The 10,916-nt window shown below is 40.3% G+C and overlaps 1 protein-coding gene across 4 annotated transcripts in view; it reads right to left on the minus strand.

Moving 5' to 3' along the window:
- The window catches only part of Megf10 (multiple EGF like domains 10), a 115,070-nt gene extending 109,202 nt beyond the window's left edge, over positions 1–5,868 (minus strand). For 3 of the 4 annotated variants that reach the window (XM_048356893.1, XM_048356892.1, XM_048356890.1), the window contains exon 1: positions 5,747–5,814. Coding sequence is in view for 1 of the 4 variants with exons in the window: in XM_048356891.1 (XP_048212848.1) it covers positions 5,747–5,850 (104 nt within the window). In the remaining 3 variants the exon portion in view is untranslated. Of the gene's footprint in view, positions 1–5,746 lie in introns of all 4 variants that reach the window. The other variant, XM_048356891.1, reaches the window with a different exon arrangement.
- Positions 5,869–10,916: the final 5,048 nt, after the last annotated feature.

The raw sequence follows: 10,916 nt of genomic DNA on the forward strand, positions 1-10,916 counted from the left end.
TGATTTTATCCTTTTAAGTGTTATCAGGGAGAAACCCCAGCAAGATTAATTTAAGGTCAAAGAACAGTAGGTGGTGGGAGGGGAGCCATCAGCATTTGGACACATTCCAGAGGTTAATTACATTTTATCTGCCTAAATTATCTTGTTACTTTAATCAACTATGGTAATAATGCTCATTTCTTATCTTGGCTCACTTCAGGACTGCTGTTTCAATTACTACCACTTCTGTGTCAGTAAGTGAGGGTTGAGCCAAGAGCAGCTTCTCTTCTTTTGTGCTGTCTTGAGAGGAATCCCTACTAGCTGGGAAAGCTCAACATTTCAGAATATTGAAAATGTGTGGGGAGAAGGAACCAATGACTCACAGAATTATTCATCTTCCTAAAAGATCCTCTGCAGAAATACTTGAATTACAAATGCCTGTTTTGTTTTTAGTGATTTAATTTGATACTCCTTCTTTCATTTATTTTTATATACCTTTTTTTTTGGAATCACAATTGCTGCATTAAAGCAAAGCATGACTTTATTTGAAAATAAATGTCGAGCTATCAGTAGGGACGTAGCTAGAAGGTGTGGATAGAGCACTTTTGTGTGATGAATGTGAAGACCCAGTCCCCCAGCAATCCTGACAAAAGGCAGGAGGTCCTGGTGAGGCTTGAGAGGGAATCTCTCACAAGCTCACACCCCAGCTCCTCCAACAGGAGAGGGAAGCCTGGCTCCTTGAGACTTCCATGGCTCTGAACCATGGGGTACAGATGGATGTCAATGTAAGGTCAGCCTAGATGAGTCCCACCCAACACTACTATAAGGAATTCTGTTCTTGGAGCTAATCTTTCCCCCTATTTAATCCAAGCCCATGTCAGGGCTTTGTTGTTGTTTCGGGGTTTTCTTTTGGTGGTACTGAGTTTTGAACTCAGGACCTTGCTCTTGCCAGACAGGCAGTCAACCACTTGAGCAATGATCCCCCTCTCCAGGCCCTTGTATTTGTTTTTTCAATTGTCTCATGTTTATGTGTAAAATGGAGGTCAGACCTGGCCAGCACCATCGTTGGGTGTTCCTGAATCCCAAGGACAGGGGTGGGCAAATGCCCTATAGGTTTACTGAACCTGTCAGTCAAGTGCTTGGGACTGGGAGCTTCCTGGGACCAAACACCCTGACCTGACCCTATTTATGGTTAGGCCAGCTCAGGCACCATTACACCATGCTACATGCCTCTATGTTCGTGTCCCTTGTCCTGTCTCCTGGCTCATCTCCAGTCACCATGGCATCCCAAGTCAGCTCTTCATTGGAGCTGGATTGGTTTGTTGGTATTGTTTTTGTTCTATCTTTCCTCTCTGGCCTGTTTCCTGATAGTGTTAAGTGTATTTGTGGGCTGCAGGCCTTGGTAAAAACTGGCCGCCTGCAGAATGCTAATGCTCTAATAAAAACTCCAAGATTTGATCTTTCAATATGTGGCTTCTCAGATAAATTCCTATGTAAAATATGCATGGGCTGATCTAGACCATGAGCTTCCAATCTCTTCCTTATGTAGCTAGTATCACAAGTGTGCACGGTGGCCCCAGCTTTTGTTGGTCAAGATGGAGTCTCATGAACTTTTTGCTCAGGCTGGCTTTGATCTGATATATAGATAGGATTACAGGTGAGGACTAAAATACCTGGCCTCCCATTTCAGTTTTTGCAAACACAGACTCTATATGTACCTGAGCATTAATTTGATCATTTCAATTAATATTTCTATAACTTTCTAGTTCTTCAAAAAAAGAATGTCAGTTCCTTTTACCTTTCCTCTAAAAATTAGTCTTAAAGTAGAAACTCATTAAAGTGACAGTAGCTGTCAATCTTTTTTACTTCCCTAGTCGTACATTTAAAAAAAACATTTTCTGATGGCTCATGCCTGTAACCCTAGCTACTCTTTAGGCTGAGATGTGAGGATCGATGTTTGAAGTCAGCCTGGGCAATAAACCCAAGAGACTCTTATTTCCAATTAACCATCAGAAAGCCAGAAGTAGAGGTGTGGCTCAAATGATAAAGTGCTAGTCTTGAGCAAATAAAGTGCAGGGATAGCACCCAGGCCCTGAGATCAACCCCCAGGGTATCAATGGCTCACGTCTATAAGCCTAGCTCCTCAAAAGGATGAGATCTGGAAGACTGATTCAAGCCCACCTGGGCAATAGAGTTTACATGTTTCCATCTTCAATTAACCAGCAAAAAGTTGGGCTGATGGCATGGCTCATCAAGTGGTAAGCCATCAGCCATGGGTATGAAAGTTGAATGAGAATGCAAAAATTCGAGTTTAGGCCCTTGTGTCCAAAAATAAAAAGAAGAAGAAGAATTTCCTTATTAGCCCCTATTCACTTTCCTTCCTCCTTTGTGAGTATGAGGGCTGGCTCTACTCACATATGCACCTTTGAGATGACAGTAGGTTTATCTCCCATTCTGCACAACCCCAGTGGGTATCCATTTCTGGTCATTTCATTCAGTGGGAGAATGGGATCATTCAGTTAATAATCATCTATTGCACACCCCACAGGCAATATTCCAGAATTATCAGTGGTGAACAAAACAGTACAACGATATACTGACATCTCTAGTCCAATGCTGACTAAGAAATCAGCATGAATCTGTACTTATGTGTGGGGTTTTTCCTTTTCTTCTTCCAGTCTTTCCCTCGGAGAGTTCATCTGCTCACCTCCCCCCTTTTGAAATTCCTAAATTTGTTCACAAACACTTCCAGGAGTGGGCTTCCAACTGATGTTATAAACCTAAGTTGGCAAACCACACTCGCCTTAGTATGTCTCTAATCAGCTTTCATTTTTCTTTATGTGCAATGACTCCTCCATTCCTTCACAAGGTAGCTTCAAAGGCCCAGCAAGTCTCATAGCCTACAATCAATGCCCTATTCAAACTCCATTGACTCTTACTTTATAGCATCTCACAAATTGGACTTTGCTTCCCATCCTAAACTATCAGCTAAGAAGCTTAGCTACCAGTTACCCTTCACTTTTCTAAATTTGCTATGTGCTAATTCAATGTATCCAGAGTCATTACCACTGTCATCACCATCATTACTATCACTATCATCATCATCATCATCATCATCATCAAACTGAGAATAAAACCCAGGCACTCTCCTATGAAAGGCAAGAACTAGGTGTTTATATTGTGTTTGAGATAAGACCTCATTAACTATTCCCAGGCTGGTCTTCAATTTTTTTAATAATATTTTCTTATCTTTAAGTAGTTGTACAAAGGAGTTTCCACATTAAAACAAGTGTATAAAAGCGAACAACACATCTAGATCAATGTAACCTCTTCTATCAGTCTCCCTTATTCTCCTCCTGCTTCTGTCCCCCAGATAGATGGGATTACAAGAATATGCTGCCATGCCCATCTTTCTTCTAGCATTTAGTAAGTGGTTCTTGTACATTTTCTTACTGAAATGTCTTACAGGAGGTGTTGTAACGATTACAAAGATGATTAATGGGTGCTCCTCCATGGCTTTCATATGAAATGTCCCCAAAAGGATCATCTGTTGGAGACTTGGTCCCAAGATGGTGGCACTCTTGTTATAAGACCATGAGGGCTCTAGCTTGATCAACAAAACAAGCCATTGAAGAATACATAGCTGAACAGACAGGAGGCAGGGACTTGTTAAAGGAGGTCTGTCATGGGGGAAGTGCCTTTGAAAGGTGCATCTTATCGCTCAGCCCTCAGTGGCCCTATGCCTCCTGGCCCCCATGTGGCCAGCAACCTTTCTCCAAAGGCTTCCATCTGTGAGAGATGGAAACCTCTGAAAACAGCAGCCAAAGCTAACTCAGAAGGGCCCATTTCCTTTGGGTAATGTTCTCAGTGATGAGAACTGCCCACACCCTGCTCCTCCCCTTAAATCTTATTTTATATGATTAATACCTCAAATCATGCATGCATAAATATATCATTTAACTATCTATTTTGTCTATTGCTCAAAGTTTGTAGTGATGCACACTTCACTGAAGAATAAAGAGGAGAAGGGGGAGGAGGAAAAGATGGAGAAGAAAAGAAGAAGGAGGAGGAAGAAGAGGAAGGAAGAGGGGGAAGAGGGAAAAGAGGAAGTAAAGAAAGAGGATGAAGAGGAAGTGGAGGAAGAGAGAGGAGGAAAAGGAGAAATGAGGAAAAAACAAACAAAACATTCTTGGAGTGAAGGAGTTTGGGCTTTGTGTAGTCTAGCAGAGGAGGAAAAGGATAATCAGAATCTTCTCTCTGAGGTTTGTTAATCATAGTACTGAGGGTGATGTAAACATAAGACCGCAGATATCAAGAATATACATTGTTGTCAGAAACCTAACACCATCTACTAGTTTAAACATCACCATTTACATTATTTTAATTATTTATTTATTCATTTTCCTGGTCCTAGGGCTTGAACTAAGCACCTGGGTACTCTCCCTGAGCTTTTTTGCTCAAGACTAGGACTTCACCATTTTAGTCCCAGGTCCCACTTTTTGCTGGTTAATTGGAGGTGACTTTCACAGATAGTGGCACTGGTGCCTTACACCTGTAATCCTACATACTCAGGAGGCTGAGATCTTAGGATCACAGATCAAGAACAGCCTGGGCAAGAAAGTCATAAAGCTCTTATCTCCAATAATACTCAGAAAAACCCTGAAGTGGTGCTGTGGCGCAAGTGACAGAGGCAAGCCTTGAGCATACAGAAGCTCAGGGACAGAGCACAGAGCCTGTTCAAGCCCCAGGACTGGCAAAAACAAACAAAAGAACAAACAAAAAACAACAACAACAAAACCCCACCAAAACCACCTCATGGACGTTCTTGTCCAGGTTGGCTTCGAAGTGTGATACTCAAATCTCTGCCTCCCGAGTAGCTAGGATTACTGGCATAAGCCACTGACACCCAGCTATGCTGTTATTTTTTAGATAAAATTAGTTTCTGACAAGGTAAGTAGTGGGCTGAGCTTGGCTGTTCTGTGTGTTCACTATGTGGTTTGCGATTCATTTCGTGTCCCCAAAGGCACTGTTAGAGCCCCGGGGGGTGACTATTGTTTGATCCTCCCACTATCTCCTTTTGCAAGTTGGCAAGGTGCAGGCACAACAGCATCTGCTTTCACATGGTCTATGCGGCCCCACCCTTCTCCAGGTCCACGGGCTGCTCTTACATGTGGTCCTCAGTCCCACTGCCCTGGCTCCGGCCACTTCCCATGGCTGGCCATTGGCTCCTGCAGTTTGCTTCTTTCCTGGGAAACAGCTTTTCCTTCTCAGGCCGGATCGTTCATTTCATTCAGTTCAGCATTTTAGCCTACTGTTCCATGCCGCCTCCTCCCACCACTCTCCAATTCCCAAACACGAGTCCAGACTCTTAACAATTACTGCACATAGATTCAGAACAGGAACAAGACCTGAGGAACTTCTAGCTAATTGAGATTGACTTTCTACTGTTTTCTCTGGACCTTCTTATTGTATCTGATTTAGAATTAGATATATCCCTTTTTTCACATGATTTATGTGTGTGTATACACACATATAGAATACATATTCTATACTAAATATGTACTATAGTATATATAATAATATACTATTATATATACTCTATAAAAAGTTGCATAACACTACTCAATGTACTAGATATTACCAAAGATATTGACAGAAAAGTCACTTTGCCTTCTCTTCCCAACACCTAATGTCCCTCCAGTTGATGCTGACAGTTCGTAAGCCAACACAGGGGCTGCCTTTCCTCAGGCCTCTTCAGAGCCATTACCTTTCCCAGTGGCTGCACACATTGGGGTCTTCAAGATTCAAAGGTGATGTCCTTCCTACCCAGTAGAACAACAGTAAGCAGATAAAGCCCAGGCATGGCTCCATTTTTCTTTTTTGAAGAACAATCTGAAAAAAAAAATAAAGGTTCATTAAAATCACTCTCCTCAGAATCTTCTGCAGCTGAGCAACTACGCAGTACCAGTCACCACTAAGGCTGAACTATGTAAAACAATCTATATATTTATGTAAGCAGGGCCACCAGCTTTCCTGGTCCATGAGAGAGAGGTGTTTCTTATGTTGTTCAGGATGGTGGCTGTTTTGTAAATTACTAAAATGTGCAACTCATCACTAATTGACACCAGAACAAAAGCCCTTCTCAGCCATGCCAGCTGACATGAAAGAAATCCACCAAAACAGCCCAGAGAAGCACAGGCGTCCAGATCCCTTCACCAGCCAGACTTCGTTCTGGGGGAACAAAGTCTGCAAAGGAATCCACCTCATTTGTCCCAGAGAACGGACGATGAAACAGAAGCTCCTTTGAGTCTAGAGAGCGGCATCTCAGACTCGCACTGAGAGTCATTCAGTCATCATGTTCCAATTGCCCACCCAATCCTAAGCACTGTACAATACCCAATGTGTGCTTTTCCCCGCCCATTAAAATACCTAGAATTTAGTAATCATGACACAAATTCATTAAATATAAGGTTTTAGTCTATCTGTTGAATAGAAACAAAACACATGATCTTAGCATACAGTCTTTAACAAAAAAACAAAAACAAAAAACAAAGAAAGAAGAAATAGTCAGTCATGGTGGTATATACTTGTAGTCCTAGCTACACACATGGGAGGTAGAGTTAGAGGATTGTGGTTCAATGCTATCCCAGAAAGAAAAAAGAAAAGTTTGGTGAGACCTTATTTCAACAAATAAGGAAGGCATGCATGGTGGTTCGTGTCTGTAATCCCAGCTACATGGAAGGTAGAAATAGAGAAGGATTGCTTTTTGAAGTCATTCTAAGACCTTTTCTGAGAAATAACTAAAGCATAAAGAACGAAAGACCTGATTTAAGTGTTATAACCCTTGCCTAGCAAATACAAGGAAGGCCTTCAATTCAATCTCCAGCATCATTTTTTTAAAGAAGATGTGAATAAAAAGTGTAAAGTTGTTGAGTGGTAGAGTCTGAGAAAATATAGCATAAGACAATACTGGGAAAATAAACGCCAGTATATGTGGGAGCTTGGAAATGGGTCAGCAACTAAGGAGACATTCCAGGTTCCAGGCACAAGGCCCAGAGGTAAGGGAGAGGCAGGGGCATTGATAGAGCTCAAATTAATTCACATAAAAGAAAAGGCAACAGCTAAAGAAAGAGGCCAGGTCATGTCACAGTGGGCGATATCTATCACTGTAAAGCATGAGACTTCATTCCAAGATGAAGAGAGCTATGAGCCTGTACATTGTGATTCTGGGAAGATGGCTCTGGCTACACAGGCAGACTGTGAGAGAGACACTGGGTGAGACACCACCATGGGGGTAAGCTAGGAAAAACACTTGGCTGGTGCAGGTGGAACAGTGCTGGGAAACATTGAGGAGGTAGAAGGGGCAGGACTTGGCAACTAAATGGGGGAATTATGAGACTTCTGTCTAACCCAGTGCGATATGGGCCACCCCTCCTTGTGATGAGATCCACAGAAGCCATCCTTCTCTGAAAGAAAAGCTTTGAGTCCAGGTTAGGCTCCTGTGAGGCATTCAAGTGAAGCCATCTGTAAGCATTTATTCAATGTATTCTGTATATCGGGCATTGCACTGGGCATGTAATTTAACCATTGGAATGCCAGGCACACTGACTTCTTCATTTCTTGGCACTGAGCTCAACTGTCATACTATAATATCACATAGTTACTAAAATGGACATAGAACTAGATATATCCACTGACTAATTTGAAAGAAAGTATCAACCTTCCTCTTGCAAATGGGCCAGATGAGCAGACTTAAAGCAGTTAGATTCTGGGGGACAGCTGACATTTTCAGAAGTTATACCAAGTTTTCACACTACAAAGTGACCAAGGTTTTAGTATTTAAGAACCAAATGTTTTGAATAATAACTGTATGGTTTGGAAAGGTAGACTATTTTAAAATAAGCAAATAATAAACAGTAACAGCAACCCCCTCCCCACTAAATTTAGAATATAGTTTATCTTTAAATTCCAGGAGGTGTATGAAACAAAGAAGTATTAAATTCTTCAGTTTTGGGACTATTTTGAAGGACATGTATTTTAAGCACAATGTGATGTAATCAATCTCTGACTCCACATGACTATTGCAGAAGAAAATTTTTTGGGAAAAGGAAAAGGTATTAGACAAAGTTTCAGTTTAATTAAAAAAAAAACCAGTATAAGGCATTAGGAGAGGTAGTGAAACCTTCTAAAAAGGTACTTGCTTAAAAGATCCCATGTTTAAAACACAAACAGGTAGCCAAAATATGACTTAGAGAGTAAATAAGATATTTACAAAGTGACGAAATTGGAAATTTAATAAGACTCAAGAAAATGATTCTATCTAACAGGAATGAAGAAAAGAAAGATGAGAATGATGCTAATGACTATGATGAGAGTGAAGATGAAGATGGTGATGGTGATGATAAGGTTGACTATGGAGATGATGATGATGGTCACCCCTTGACGATGTCATGACATCAATGATGATGACAATGATAGCAATACAACACTGCTGCTGCCGCTAAAGCATAACAGTTAATATTTCCTAACTAATTACTGTGTGCCACACACATACTGAACGCCTCGTACAAACTATATAATCCTCACAACAACTAAGATGCTTAAAAAACAGGGAAAGGGAAAGAGGGAGGAGGGACGGGGTATGAGGGATGAGGTAACAAACAGTACAAGAAATGTATCCAATGCCTAATGTATGAAACTGTAACCTCTCTGTACATCAGTTTGATAATAAAAATTTGGAAAAAAAACCCAGGAGTTTTGATTGTCCCATTTTATAACTGAGGCCATAATTTAAAGATTCCCTCAGCCATAAGAAAAATAAAACTCTTGAATGCATTAGGATGTAACAACTAAGCAGAGCAAATATCTCTCGGTGTCATAGCTTTTCTTCGTCAGGATACGTGTCAATGGAGTGTGAAATATATAAAGTAACTTTCATTTTTCCCTAAAAGACAAAAAAGGCTGGTAAACAATAATCTACCACTCACTCAAAATCAATTATCCTAAGTTGGGAAGTTTATTTCCTGATTCACCATCTCAAATTAAACTACCCATTTTCCAATTAGAAATGTTTAGTCTGTAAAGTTAGAAAAGGCCACAAGTGAATCCACCTGCCAAGAAAACGAAGTAAGCTATGTGTTTGCTTTTCATGTAAAAAGTGAGACAGGAATTTTCCTTGTTCTTCTCTGTACCTGATCCATGGTCCTGTGAAGGAGACTGGCAGGACAAGAGGTAGGACTTGGTCCCTGCTTATTGCTTTTCGCATGCAGCCTTCAGAAATACCAAACTGTGCTGCACAGCTGCAGGTGTTTGTGTGGGAGGGGAAATGCCAGGAAAAAAGACATGTGTGTTTATGTAAATTTGATCTTTTCAGTACAAAGCAGTTTTCCAATTAAAATTCGAAAAAGCTGAGTTCTAGAACAGTCTTTCTTAGATAATAAAATGTCAAAAGCTTCATTCCTAAGCATGGTGCAGGGATCATGAAAATTCACATAAACTGGTTCAGAGTGGGAAAATTATGCAGTTGCATATCATCAGGAAATGAGATATCTCAAAAATAAGCTACCAAATTACAAATAGTTGTAGAAAAACTGTATTCAGAAACATTGATTGTCCTTTTGTCCTATCTTGTTTGGTGAAAGTGTTGATATGTGATCACCGAGTAGTTAACAGAACATTGCATACATTTTCCCCAGACTTTCTTTATTTTCATCTACAAGTTTTGGAGTGTAAATGTGGATATCATTTTCTGAGAGGGGAAAAGTTCAATACATTGTTTCTTCATTTTTCTCTTCTATAATCTATCATATTATACTCTAATTCTCTAATTGTTTTGGTTTCCAAATACAAGCAAAATACATTGAAAACAATATTTCAATCAAAAAAAAGGAAACATAATGATGATTTGCTTTATTGTAATAGATATTTTGAATATATTTAAAGCTCTAAATTGGGTTAAGCTAACCCTACCGATTCAGTCTTCATCTTCAAATAACTTTCCTATGATTCCATTTATTAAAATTTTAAATGGAAAATAAATGTTATTTGCATGAAGCCCCTAGTGCCAAGCTTGATTGCATCTCAGATCATTCACTTAATTATTATGGAAAAAATCAAAACAGAAAATCAGTATAACTGATTAGCATTGCCAAAGTGCTCCTATTAGAAAGAGAAAACAGCCTACAGAGTTAACTCTTTCTTCTTTAAACTCTGCTTGGAAGGCAGGCCTGGCTAATTCTTCCACAAAGGGCTCCATAAATTAATAGGTTGAATAAAATCCTTATAATGAATGAGACTTGGTTCTAATACCAGGCAGAAGTTTATCAATGTGATAAGGAGAAACAAATGCTGGGGCGTTGACTGACTAATTAATTTTTGCAACAACAGAGGGATAAATGATTCTAAACAATTCTCTGGGGCTCTAAAGTTTATTACCTTTCTAGGATCTAATGGTTACCTGGAAATGACTTGAGTGCTTGTCACCCAGTTTTCATCCTCAAGCTTAGTGTATATCTTCTAATGTCTTCTCACAATCCCCCAAATTAAAACTAATTCCTTGCTTAAGGACACTCACTTCTTTGGTTTATAAAAGCTACCTGCTTCATTTGGCCACTCTGCAGATGCTGTCTACAACCTGCCTCTGCCTTTCCCCCCCCCCCCCAACCCCCAGTCTTCTTCCTAGGGCTTCAAGTCTGTGGGCAGAGTATGTCGACTCCAGCTTCACTGAATTAACATCATCAAAGTACTACCACTTGCTAGCTGCCTACAGCCCAACCTCAGATGAGGACTTCCAGTGGCACTGTTACTGTGCTGACAGAAGGAATCTTTAAGGACTGTAGGGATTTCTGTTTTCACCATCTAAACTATGTGAGTCAGCCTTGTGTTAATGAACATTGAAAGGGGAATGTGTTACTTTGGCTCATGGGTTTCAGTCCATG

The sequence above is a fragment of the Perognathus longimembris genome, chromosome 11, assembly GCF_023159225.1.
Source record: "Perognathus longimembris pacificus isolate PPM17 chromosome 11, ASM2315922v1, whole genome shotgun sequence".
In the NCBI taxonomy this organism is placed as follows: domain Eukaryota; kingdom Metazoa; phylum Chordata; class Mammalia; order Rodentia; family Heteromyidae; genus Perognathus; species Perognathus longimembris.